The sequence below is a fragment of the Cyprinus carpio genome, chromosome B21 (genome assembly GCF_018340385.1).
Source record: "Cyprinus carpio isolate SPL01 chromosome B21, ASM1834038v1, whole genome shotgun sequence".
NCBI classification, from domain to species: domain Eukaryota; kingdom Metazoa; phylum Chordata; class Actinopteri; order Cypriniformes; family Cyprinidae; genus Cyprinus; species Cyprinus carpio.
This window is the reverse complement of record NC_056617.1, coordinates 1434776-1448850: the sequence shown is the minus strand read 5'-3', so window position 1 is coordinate 1448850 and position 14075 is coordinate 1434776. Positions and strand designations below refer to the sequence as shown.

Genomic DNA, 14075 nt, shown 5'->3' with positions numbered 1-14075 from the left:
AATTCCGATATAGAGCTGCTGATCGGTGTCGCTGTTATCACGGCGTGATGACGTTCACTGGCCCCGCCCCCGCGCACACACCCTCCCGTGTGTTATCGGTTTCGGTGTCGCTTCGATGCTTTGTTTGTTTTGTCGTGTTATCACGGCCGTCCGTGATGACGTTCGTTTACTGGCCCCCCCACCCCCCAACACGCGCCCCCGCGGCTCCCCCCCACCCCCACCCCCCCCCCCCCCCGCCCCCGCCCCCCCGCCCCCCGGTTGTGGCCCCCGCCCCCCCGCCCCCCCCCCCCCCCACTCCGCCCCACGTACGTCAGCAACGGCCCGTGACGAGGCCGTGCGTTTTGAACCTTGCGTTTGCCGGACGCGCGTTTGGTTTTGTGTTGCGCTCGCCATGTGCTTCTTGTTTGAGGATCTGGATTTTATTTGATGCCGAATGCAGAACTAAAATCAGATTATATTATTCATAAAAAATAAATATCAAAACTACAGGATCTGGATTTTATTTGATGCCGAATGCAGAACTAAAATCAGATTTTATTTTTTATTTAAAATAGACGCAGCATAAATTCCTTTTAAATTCTTCGTACTTTTATTCTTTCAGTCGTTTATTTAATTTTTTTATTTTACATTTATTTTATTTTTAGTTTCTGCGGGTTAAGGCCTTCATATTTAATGTTTATCAATTATCAAAAACATATAATAAAATGCAGGACTAAAAAAAAATCTTTTTTAAACAGTTTATTTTAGTTTTAATTTCTGCAGTTAAGGCCTCCATATTTAATGCCATTGCGTCAATTATTAATTAATTTTGTTATATTACAAAAGCACAGGGCTAATGAAAACTCTTTGCATGTTAAAGCAAATTATTTTGTACATTTATGAAATTATTTATTATATAATTTTAAGCTAAGTGCTATCATATCCTGCACTATATATTTTTTTATTTACTACATTTACTTTTATTTTTTTTTTATTATTATTTCTGCAGGTTTTGGTCTCTATATTTAATGTCTGCCATGCAATTGCAAAATAATGTGTGTGTTGTTTTGTGTGTGTGGTGTAGACATATACTAAGATTATCTATATAATAGTATATATATATTATAAAATAAAGGTTAACTTCTCTAAACATTTAAAATAAAATTACATTTTAAATAAAATTACATTTTAAATGACATTTTCTAATAATCCTTCTTTCCCCACATACCAGGAAAAGGTGTGTTTGCATCACAAGGAAGTCAAAGCAAGGCCATTCTATTTTACAGATGTTTTTAACAGTTGTTTCCTGCTGTAACCGGTTCTGCCACGAGCCACAACATACAAACGTATTCTCTTTCACTGGAACAAACCAACAAATTGGTATTGCAGTGTTCTTCTTCATCTCTATTCTTCAGTCTCTGTTCTGTGTTTGGGCTGAACATTTTCATCAAATCAACAAAATGATTACTTCACAGTTTCAACTGTCTCCTGCTTGAACACATTAGATAATACTAACATAAACTGCCTCTTACAAGCCTTCACTTCTGACCTATTTCTTCTGAATATGATTACGAAGACCAAACGCAGCGCAGTGAAGCTTCTCTGCTTCCCTCTAGTGGAATCAAACACAAACACATGATCTGAGTGATTTATTATGCCACAGAAGAACATTACAGGAATATAGCAACACCGAATCACGATTCAAACCGTTCTCTAAACATGTTAAAGCGGTCTCCAGCAGTGAGAGTGTGATGTAGCTGGTCTCCTGCAGGGTGTGTTCAAGGCCGGCAGCGCTGGATGAAGCGTGGGTACAGGCAGACGTCTCGGATGTGATGGCGGTTCAGCAGCCAGGTGAGGAATCGCTCCAGACCCCAGAACTTTCTGTCAAATTTAACGACTGCATTACCAAACTTCCTCTGAAACACACAAACCGTCACACTGAACATCTGCAGTGATCTGGGAAGCACTTTCTGTCAAATTTAACGACTGCATTATTTTCAAACTACACTGTAAAATGATGAAGTGTTTTACAAGGAAAAGATTATTTCAGTCAAAGTGTCATGTTTAATTCAGTGTGTTACTTGCTGTTTCTGTAATTATTTGTGGAATTTATTACCAATTTCTAAGCAAAATCTTAATTTATCTTGTATTAATCAAAACAAACAACTACTTGCATCATCTCTCAAAAACAACATTTGCATCATCTCTCAAAAATAAATCCATATATTCAAATATTTTAAGAAAAAAAAGAGCTGCTTGAGTCTAGATATTGTTATAATGGTGCATGTGAATGTAAAATAAAATGATTCAATATTCTACCTACAAACATGCATTAATTATTAAATTATTAAATACATTTAACTTATTATTATAAATTATCACTTACATTAAACTTTGTGATTCTACTTGCCAAATTTAGACAATTTTTGAGCAAATACATAAATATCAAGGTAATCTTTTTTGTTTTTGAAAGTCTCTTTTGTGTTTTGAAGTTGGGGAAGTCTAGGTTGGGGAGGAGTGTTGGGAAAGGTCCTCACCAAGCGTGCATTTATTTTGATTAAAAAATAGACCATCAAAACAGGGAGTGAATTATTATAATTTAAACGTGAGCTGTTTTTGCTGTTGTGAATCTCTGTGTTAAAATGTAATTTATTTCTGTGATGTTGCAGCTGATTTTCAGCATCATTACTCCAGTCTTCAGTGTCACATGATCTTCAGAAATGCATTCTAATATGCTGATCTGCTGCTCAAGAAATATTTTCTGATTATTATCAATGATTGGGAAAACAGTTGTGCTGCACAATATTTCTGTCAAAACAGTGATAGATTTTATTTTTCAGGATTCACAGATGAATAGAAAGTTCAAAAGAACAGCATTTATTTGAAATAGAAATCTTCTGTGACATTTTAAACGTCTTTACTGTCACTTTTGATCAATTTAATGCATCCCGATGAATATGAGTATTAATTTCTGAATGGTAGTCTGTATGAAATACCTGGTCGGTGTACCAGTAGTAGGGTGTGGGGTCGATTTCCTCTCTCTTATACCCTTCCAGGAGCTCCTCAGCGTCCCAGATACGCATGGAGCCCCCCACGATCTCACCGACGTTAGGCATCAGCACATCCACCTGACAAACACACACACAGCAGCCAATCACAATTCTGGTAACTCACTGGTCCATTTATCTGCATGTTTAAACACTGATTGTTGATGAGGATCCTGACCGATTCGGTGAGGCGGCGGTCCTCAGCGCAGCGCTGCATGTAGAAGGATTTGATCTCGGCCGGGAAGCGACACAGCAGGATGGTCTCGTTAATAGAGTCGGTCATCAGTCGCTCAGGGGCTTCTGGGATATCCTGCAGGAATCACACACAAACGGTCAAATATCCAAGCATTTGCAGTTGAGCAAACTCACAAAAAACAAACAAAAACAAATCACCAAACTCATAAAAAGTCCCATCATCCTTCTTGATGTTGTGCTCTTTGAGCCACTCAATGGCTTCAGTGTAGTTCATCCTCTTGAACGGCCTTTTGGGAGGCTTGAAGTCCTGCAAGAGAGAGAGAGAAAAAAGATTTAAGAGCTTCCATACTTTTTCTATGACCCTTATAGTCATTAGTAACAATGTTGTTATTGCTAACAAAAACTAATATATATATATCTATATATATATATATATATATATCTATTTACTTATTAAATGAAGTAAAATAAAATAAATCTTTACCCAAATTAGATAAACAAAAAACTTAATCTATTTTATTATTTTTGGTCAGCTGCCAAGGCAACATTTCTAATTTTCATTTAAATAAAACTGAATTAAAAACTTCAAATACTTCATGATGAATTTCCATGACCTTTCCAGTCATTTGTGGCAATGTTGTTTACATTAACTAAAACTAAAAAGATATATAAAAAAAAAGTGTGTTAATTGAAAAAAAAAATTAGACAAAAAAACTAAACAAAACTATTTTATTAATTATTGTTCAGTTGCCAAGGCAAAATTTCTCATATTCATTTAAAATTGAAGTGCCAAAATGACTAAAACTGAAAATAAATAAATAAATAAATAATAATAATAATAAGTTATCTTTTTTGGATGAATTTCCATAACCCTTCCAGATTCTGGCAATGTTGTTACCATTAACTAAAACTAATATTTATGTTAATTGAGATAAAATAAATCTTAACTGAAATAAAATAATAGACAAAATAAATAAATAAATAAATAAATAAAAAAAAGTTGCTAATTTTCATTAAAAGTCTAAGTGCTAAAATTACTAAAACTGGAATAAAAATGAATAAAATGGTTAAAAATAGTTAAAAAAAAATTTAAATAAATAAATATTTAAAGTTTTTCAAATAAAAAAGTATTATGAATTAATAAAAAATAACAATAATAGAACATTAATGATAGAACTGATTTTACATGACAAGATGTTTTACAAATTAACTACAAAGATTAACATCTACAGTGATGGTGAAGTTAATTTCCATGAATCTTATATGCCTGAATAACATAATCCAGGCCTAAAATGTCAAATATTATGATATTTCCAGGTGTTCAGTGACTGTGAAGCTCAGTGTGAGGTCAGGGGTCATACCGGGTTAATGTCGTAGAGCAGCTGCGCAGCAGGAGACTTCAGGACCCTGTCGACCACGTCACACACCAGATCCTCCAGCCGGTTCAGGAGATCTTCATAGGTCATGAAGGGACACTCGGCCTCGATGTGGGTGTACCTGAACACACACACGACACTGACATGCTTCTGTATATATATAATATATTTTTTTTCTCTTTGTTGCTGTCTTATTTTTCTCTTGTAGGTCACTACTGAATGGTTGTCTCGGCTGTCAATAATAGAGCTTTAAAAAGGTCATCAGATGCCCATTTTCCACAAGTTGATATGATTCTTTAGGATCTTAATGAAAAGTCTATAACATGCTTTTGTTAAAATTATATATTATATACGGTATAGTAAAACAACACCCTTTTTACCCTCAAAAACAGCTCTGTTCACAGCGACCCATTTCGGTGCATGTTCCTTTAAATGCTAATGAGTTCTGCTGACCCCGCCCCTCTCCTGTGGGGTGACCTTATACTCACTTCTTCTGTAGGTGAGGCTGGATCACGAATGATTCGTGCGAACATAAACACATTTTGGAAGATCAGGGGACGCATTCCCTTCAGAAACAAACGTAATCCAGTGAATCTTTAGTGGATCAGATGTCAGGAGTGAATGAAAAATAAAATATTTTGGAGGATTTAAAAAAACAAAAACATGGAAAAGGGAATTTTGCATCAGATGACCCCTTTAATAGCTAAAGAAGGGATGTAAGAGTTCCACTGGATGAATGCTGAAGGGTCCCAGACTCACTCGGACAGGTGTCTGCGTGTGCGCGACTGCTCGGCGCGGTACGACTGCGCGATGCAGAAGGTGTCTCCCAGCGCAGGGATGCAGGTCTCCAGGTACAGCTGAGACGACTGCGTCAGGTACGCGTTCTCACCAAAGTAGTTGAGACCGAAGAGCGTGGAGCCACCCTCCACCTGCGTCTGCACCAGAGTGGGCGGAGTTATCTGAGAACCACAACAAACAAACATCTGTGTTTACTAAAACAAACAACATCCTGTGCCTCAAAACGAGATTTTGCACGATTACATACATAGTTGACACAAAAACGAACATTAGCTGAAAGTGTCCTCAATCTCAGGACATCTAAGATTAGGATGAGTTTGTATCTTCATCAGATTTGGAGAAATGTAGCATTGCATCAGTGTCTCAGCAATAGATGCTCTGTAGTGAATGGGTGCCGTCAGAATGCAGACACAGCTTTTGTCTTCTCCAGATGTTAACTGATGGACTGGAGTGCTGTGGATTATTGTGATGTTTTTATCAGCTGTTTGGCTACTCTCATTCTGACGGCACCCATTCACTACAGAGCATCCATTGATGAGACACTGATGCAATGCTACATTTCTCCAAACCTGATGAAGAAACAAACTCATCCTAATCTCGGATGAACTCATTTTTGGGTGAACCAATCCTCTATCGCATGGTTCAGGGAATGACCTCGTAGTAGCCCCGGCTGAAGAAGTGATCCCGGAAACACTGCGTGACGGTGGACCGCACTTTCAGGATCTTGGAGACGTTCTCCCCACGGATCATCATGTGCCTGTTGTTGAGCTGCACGTCCACGTCAGACTCCTCGTTCAGCAGGTTATCAGCGCCGCCGGCCGGAGCGAGACCGATCAGCTCCCAGAAATCACAGTGCAGCTCATGACCGCCCGGAGCCTTCCAGAACAAAACCAGAAACTAGATTTTACAAATCATGACAAAACTTTCATCCTCATCTGTAAGCCACTTTGGATAAAAGCGTCTGCTAAAAGACTAAATGTAAATGTAACTACAACTTTAAATACAGGCAAGTAATATTATATTAAATTCATATTAATATTACTTAATTAATCGGGGTAACGGTCTCACCTGTTTGCCCTCAGGGACAGGTTTCACGGTTCCATACAGAGCGACGGTGCTCTCCGTAGACAACACCAGGCCATTATAACACTGACACTGCACACAACACACACATTCATCAACATGACCCAAGAAAAATAGATAATATTGAGATATGCAGAAAATATAAAAATTCTGAAATATTTAATTATTATATAATATATAATTTATACAATATATTTTTGTAATTAATAAATAATTTCTAACTTTTTTTAAATATTTTATTTTGTAAAAATTGTATACATATTTTTATATTATTTTATATAATTTTTAGATCATTTTTGCTTTTATTATTGTCATTGCCTCACCTTCCTCATCATCTTTTTTTTTGCTTTTATTTTTATTTATTTATCTTTAATTAGGGCAGGAGTCTTGCCCTCTTCAACATCTAAAGAGCCACTTTGGCCCCTTTCCCAGCAAATAAATTTCACCTGGATCCACAAATCCTATTTGATCCCTAAAAGGAAGATAACACTCCATACAGCTAAAGTTTCATATATTATTCAGTTATATGTTACAGGGCAGGGACAATTATTTCAGAGGGGGGACAGAAATGTCAAATGTAATAATAATAATAATGTTAAAAAAATGTTCTTACCTCTAACTTAATTGGCTAAGAAATAAAACACACTGCTGGACAATAACCAATCATTTGTATTCTATAATATTTTGATACATATTTTTCTAATGACAATTTTATGATTATGATTGGTTTATAATACTAAAAACACTGAATTAGGGCATCACCTCGCCTTACTCCTATTTAGTTTCTTCTTCTATTTTTATTTATTTATTCTTTAATAAATGAATTGCCCAACCTTAATCCTATATCATCTTTGATTTTATTTTTATTTATTTATTTGTTTTAATTCGGACATCACTCAGCCTTAATCCAATATCAGGTTTTTATCTTTTTTTTTTTTTTTTTTTTTTTTTTTTTTTTTTTTGCATTTATTTATTTATTTGCTTACTGCAATTAGGGCATCCCTTAGCCTTGATCATATATAATTTTCAGTTCTATTTTAATTTTATTTAATTAGGACAACCATCTTTAATCCTAATAACTAACAGGGTTGGCAGAACTAATTTACCCATTTTTAATAGTGTAAAACATCAACAAACACAGACAGTACCAGTTTGTCCGTAAGAACACACTGCAGGAAACCGGTTCCGTCACGCAGCACAATAAACAGGAGGTTCTTCCCTGAGAAAACACGAGCAAACATATTAAAACAAACAATAATCTGTATTCTCATTGAAACTATGCTTTATGCATGTTCCTGTAGTATACTCACACTAGACCCTCAATAAATAAGCCCTGATGATTATTTATGCATGCACATATAATAAAAAAAAAAAAAATCCTCACACCTTCTCCGCAAAACATAAAAACAAAACAAAACACCCACACCCTGCTCCCCCATCAGCGCCTCCAGTTTACCAATCTTCACCTGAGCGTCACAGAAAAGAAACACTTTCACTTTCATTTCAGCTTTAATGGCTATCATGCCACCTACAAATGCCACAATAATCAGAGGGTTCAATGGGAAGGTAAACACATCAAATGATTGGATTTAAAGGGTTGGTAACACCATTATAAAATTTATTTAAAAGGAAAGTATTAGCCATGTAAACCTTTATATTTGACTACTTTCTCAACCTGATGAGAAGAACGCGTGCCGTGGTGCAGATGTTTATTTACGTCTTATGAATGCAACGACAGGACAGATGTAATGCATACGTTAATGAATATATTTGAGCACAGAATTTTGAGAATCTGAAATCGGATCGAACTCCTTTTGTGTCCCAAGACTTTTGTTTTTAAAACTTTGCTGAATGGCTTTGTTCTTCTTTTCTTGATTTGAATAAAAGCGTCTGCTAAATGCTTAAATGTAAACCTAATAATAATAATAATAAAAATAAATCATATTAATAAAACACCACCCATCAATAAAAAAAAGCACAAAAAAATTAATCAAACATAATAAACTTAATGCCATTATAGAGTCAGTGCACATAGTTGAGGAAGCTCTCACGGTTTTGGGTTCAGGAAGGCTGGGGTCGTTCTCCATGACTATCTTTTTAGCTTCTTCCAGATTCTTCTCTCTGCGTTCGGCATCTTCAGCCTGAACATCATGAGATCAGACGGACAGAGGTTAACACAGACATACGTGGAGAATCACGGGTCTATAGAGGATCCACGCACCTCCTTCTTGTCTTTGCTCTCATTCTTCATCTGCTCTCGACTGAAGAGCTTCTTTGTGTTCTTCATCTGAGTCTTCGAGATGACGGCCCAACGCTGACAACACAAACACACCACAACATTGCTATTTCTATGAACTTTGGTAAGTTATTATTTTACTACATTATAACATGTTCTTATGCCAAATATGCATATTAAATAATGCATAATATAAAATTTTTTGAAATTGTATACGCACCATGAAAACAAAAATGCACATTTGTGACAATGTTAGTCTTAAGCTTAATTTTTAATTTGTTTTATTTTTTATATTTATTTATTTTATTTTTTTCAGAACAGAAGATATAGCTTGTATAACATTTCATACATTTTAAAATACTACAAACTGGATATATATATATATATATATATTTTTTTTTTTTTTTTTTTTACATGTCTGCACAGATTTGTGCATCAAGAAGTAAATATTAAAAATAAACCTTAAACATGTATGTTTATTGGAGGCTGAGATATCTGAGAACTATTAAATTTGAATTTAATTTAAATGTACAAAACCAGCTGTTATGTATACATTATATCTAATTATAACATGGTTATTTTAGTTTACTAAAACTATATACGTAAAAAAACTTTTCTTAACTATAATAAAATAAAATATAAAAAACTAAGCTTTCATTTATTTTAACTTGATGTACAAAAATAATTGAAACTAAAACAGAAACTATAAATGTAAATATATATATATATATATATAGATTATAATATAATATCATATCTATAATATATAAATAGATTATAATTTACATTTATAGTTTCTGTTTTAGTTTTCAATTTTATTAGTATTATATCAGGAAAAACTCCTTTTGAAAGTATATATATATATATACGAAATACAAAAATATTTAAAAAATGGGCTAAAATACATTGGAAGAAACAATATATATGTAAAATATAGTTAGAAACATAGTTAAGAAGACTTTTTGATATATAAAGATATATATATATATATATATAATAGTTTTTTTTTTTTTTTTTTGTGGCTGCTGCTGCATGGGGTATCCAAAACTTTCAAAAGAGTTTTGCTGATATAATAAAATAAAACTGAAAACTAAAACAGAAACTATAAATGTGTCATATCTATATATATATATATATATATATATATATATATATATCTATTATATATATATATATATATAGAAAAAAAAAATGTACTAAAATAATTGAAACTAAAACAGAAACTATAAATATAAAAACGATAGATATTTACAAACAATAACCATACTAAAATGAATTGAAAACAGTAAAAAAATAACTAAATCAAAAACTAAAATTAAACATGCAAAAAACAAAAAAAAAGAAGTGAATTCAAAATATTACTTAAAAACAATAACAGTGTATAATATGCATACAAAAAGAAAAACACTTAATATTTTATAGATTGATAGTCATTTTTGTATTGGGTTCGATGAGTCAGGGTTTCCTGATTGATGCTAGTACTTCATAATACCTTTTTTTAAAATTGTAAAGGTGTACATTTATGTCAGGAACCAATCTTTGGGCTCAACAGATGGATATGATTGTTTTTGCTACTGTCAGTAAGTGTCACACCTCTCCTTCCTTCTGTGAGTCCACATAGATCACCGGAAATGGTTCTTTTCCAACAAACAACAGCGCCTGGAAAGATTACAGAGAGCATTAAACAATGACAAACAAAAACAACAAAAATAAAAATAATAAAAATATCCGCAACAGCCGGGACGAGGCACCTTGAGCGGCGTTTTAAAGGGCTTCACTTCCCCCTATACCAGACACTCAAAACCACTCCCCTGTTTAAAACAAAAGCACAGCTAACATTCTTGCTTAAAAACAAATCATACATTAAAAATCAAAATATAAACCAAATTATAAAATTAAAATCTAAACACATTCCAACATAATAAATAAGATTTAACAGTTTTTATTAAATATTGCATGAGTGTATAGATGAGATATTGATCAGCATATTCTGATGCAACCCTCTGCAGAGATTGAGTAAATCTAAACACAGTGGAGTATAATTATTAGTAGAATATATTTGTGTATATGAGTACAGTAGTGTTTGTTACATGCTGATATATACTGTATATATGTATATTAATGTAGAATAGTGATATAAATGGATTGGGGTTTATACTGATCGTATATAAAAACATTATTGGTGGTATATTGAATAATACACATTGATAGAGTGTGTGTTGTGATCTGGATTATATATAAACACAGTATGTGTGGTTTAGATCGGTTTATAGAGTATTATTAGGATCTGACGCAACCCTGCCGTCGGTGTGCAGCATCGTGTTCATCACCAACATAATCATCATCAAACTCACTGATCGACATCTGAGCGACGCCCTCGTCCGCCATATCACGCTCTGGAGCCCGCAGGAGAGTTGAGTCCGGTTCGGTTCGGAGCTGTTTTGAGGTAAACGGTCCGTTAGACGGTTCTGTCGTTTCGCTTCCGGTCGGTCAGTACACACACGCGCGTACGAGCCGCTGACGACGCATGCGTAAGCGCGAGCCGTTCTGCGCTGTCGCTTCAGCCGGGGATTGGCCCGTTCGCAGGATGACGCTTTTTCGGGGAAGCTGATTGGCTGGGGTGAGGTGAGGGGGCGGGAGTTTGAATAAAGGCGAGTAGAATTGGTTGTTTTCTGACGTCCGTCAATCACTAAACCGGTTTCTGCACAATTATATAATAATCAGGCAGTATTTTTTTTTTTTATTATTTAAAATATAAAAAAAATATATGTTGCAAATAGTGAGGCTGCATGAAATATATTTTTGAAATAGAAAACATATTTAGGTTCAACCTTCATATACCAAATGTATATTTCAGAATGTTTTGCATTTGCAAGAAAACACATTTGCAAGCTTACATTTAAGTAAATCCAAATGTGGATAGCCTACTACAGATACTACAGATCATTAATAATGATTATTTAATTATTTTAGTCGTTTCTTGAAGATGGTTAAGGACTGAGCAGGTCATTTGACCAGAAGGGAACAGTTAATAAAATAAAATAAAAAAATTTATATATAGGATCTATATATATATATATATCTATATCTATATATATATATATATATATATATATATATATATATACTATATATATATATATAATAAAAATATTTAAAAAAAAAAATGGCCAAAATATATTGGAAGAAAATATATTTATGTAAATATATTTAGAAACATGTTGTAGAAAACTTTTTTTTTTCTTTTTTTTGGCCATTTTTGTATATTTTGTATATCTAAAAATATTTTATTTATTTATTTGTTTATTTATTTGTTTATTTATTTGCTGCTGCATGGGTATCCAAAACTTTCAGAAGAGTTTTTCTGATACCCAAAACCAAAAAAAAAAAAAAGGTTTACCCAAACTTTTCTCTGAGGTTGACAGAAGAAACAGAGGAAAAAGCAGGAGACAATGTGATGATTATAAAAAATAGCAGGGTTTATTTAATAATTTTAGCTACGTATGTTTCAGTGCTCAGACTTTGATGAAATTCGTCCTGTACTTCGACCAGTGCAAATTCAGTGCAAAGGAAAACCACTGCTTCACAACACTGTCCTGCAAATCCACCTTTAAAATGGAGACAATATCCCTCCAAACCTCACAATCATGAGATTAAACAACAATCAGGAAAATACTAAGTAATACAACAAAAAGGAGCAACACACACGGAGGTTGCTATTGAATATCCTCCAATACTTTAGTAAAAAACTACAGGATAGGTTTCATATAAGTCTGTGTCTGTATGATAAAACAAATACACAATAATAAAAAACTATATACAATAAAAAACAAAAAAATATATATAAAAAAAATTGCGCAGATGTGTTCATTCAGTGCTGAATGTGTGTGTCTTGTGTATTTGATCTACATCTCTTCATCTTTCCTCATCCCATCTCAATCATCTCCAGCTCCTCGTAAGCAGACCACGGCTTTTCTGTCCTCCGCATGAAGATCTGTGACTCGGCAAGAATAGAACAGACACATGCATTCATTAATAGACTCATGTCTGTAGTGCAAACAGTTAAAGAGTTTGTTTTTATAGGGTTGATCAGTGTCGAGTCTTACACGTTTGCAGCAGTGCAGCTGAGAGATGGCATACAGCAGCACAGTACAGTACAGGCTCATTTCCAGCGAAAAGGTGCTTTCAAAAAGCACTGCAAACCCCTCATTTAAGTGCTGAAACAACACCAGCAATGCATTCAACAAGTCATATTGCATATTGAACAACATAAAATCCCAGTAAAACAGTCAATCTTTACATTTTTCTAAAGGAAATGCTTGTGTAACTCTCACTACTATAATACTAGGGTATTCGTGGGGTGTTGTGGGTATTGTTTAGTATTTTGGCTCTTAGCTCATTACATTGTTACATTGTTTTTCCAACTCACTACACTGTACTGTTAGATGCATACATGCTTTTATTTATTATCTAAATTTATATTAATTCAATTCTTATTATATTGTTTTAAATTAAATATACATTAAACATATAGTAGTATCATATTAAAATATTTAGCTTTTTAAAAAGTGAGATTTTTTAAATATTATTTATTTGTAATGTTTTAATTTAATTTAATTTATATATTTAGTTTAATCTTATTTTTATTATATTTGATTAATAATTTAAAATTAGATATGTGTATATGTTTCATAGTGTACAATTAAAATATTTAGTAATATTTTAAAAAATAATTGTTTTTTTTATATGTATATTTTTATAATATATATTTTCAATATTTTAACATTTTATTTATTTTTTATTTATATATTTATTTTATTTAGCTATTATTTATTTGTAATTTTTTTTAAAGATTGTTTATTCATTTTTAGATTATTTACTTATTATTTAATGTCCAGTTTATATATATATATATATATATATATATATGTGTGTGTGTGTGTGTGTGTGTGTGTGTGTGCGTGTGTGTTTTTAATATTTTAACATTTTATTTATTTTTTATTTATTTATATATTTAGTATATTTAGCTATTATTTATTTGTACTTTTTTATAGATTGTTTATTAATTTAAAATAATATATTAATAATAATAATAATAATAATAATAATAATAATAGGATAACATTTTTAGATTATTTACTTATTATTTAATGTCCAGTTTATATATATATATATATATATACTATATATATATATAGATATATATATATATATATATAATATCATATATATATATATGTTGGTGTGTGGTGTGTGTGTGTGTGTGTTTAATATTTTAAAATTGTATTTATTTTTATTTATATATTTAGTTTATTTAGCTATTATTTATTTGTAATTTGTATAGATTGTTTATTAATTTAA

The 14075-nt window shown here is 32.7% G+C and overlaps 1 protein-coding gene across 1 annotated transcript; it reads right to left on the bottom strand.

The window, feature by feature from the left end:
• Nucleotides 1-1613: 1613 nt before the first annotated feature.
• nars1 (asparaginyl-tRNA synthetase 1) lies at nucleotides 1614-11102 on the bottom strand. Its single transcript, XM_042747818.1, has 15 exons — nucleotides 11007-11102; nucleotides 10466-10498; nucleotides 10308-10373; nucleotides 8700-8792; nucleotides 8530-8619; nucleotides 7863-7944; nucleotides 7627-7697; nucleotides 6464-6550; nucleotides 6050-6271; nucleotides 5357-5556; nucleotides 4583-4718; nucleotides 3417-3528; nucleotides 3205-3338; nucleotides 2976-3107; nucleotides 1614-1895 (listed from the first exon to the last, which is right to left on the bottom strand). The coding sequence occupies exons 1-15, from the start codon at nucleotides 11100-11102 to the stop codon at nucleotides 1758-1760; spliced, it is 1692 nt and encodes a 563-aa protein (XP_042603752.1). The 3' UTR covers nucleotides 1614-1757.
• Between the last annotated feature and the right edge of the window lie 2973 nt (nucleotides 11103-14075).

Excerpts from the sequence above, each read along its gene's own strand:
- nars1 (XM_042747818.1), bottom strand. The coding sequence starts at position 11,102 with ATGGCGGACGAGGGCGTCGCTCAGATGTCGATCAGTGAGTTTGATGAT. Across the intron at positions 3,339-3,416 it reads GACTTTTTATGAGTTTGGTG|AGGATATCCCAGAAGCCCCT; the intron begins ATTTGTTTTTGT and ends TGTGATTCCTGC. Across the intron at positions 1,896-2,975 it reads ACTACTGGTACACCGACCAG|AGGAAGTTTGGTAATGCAGT; the intron begins GTATTTCATACA and ends TGTGTGTTTCAG.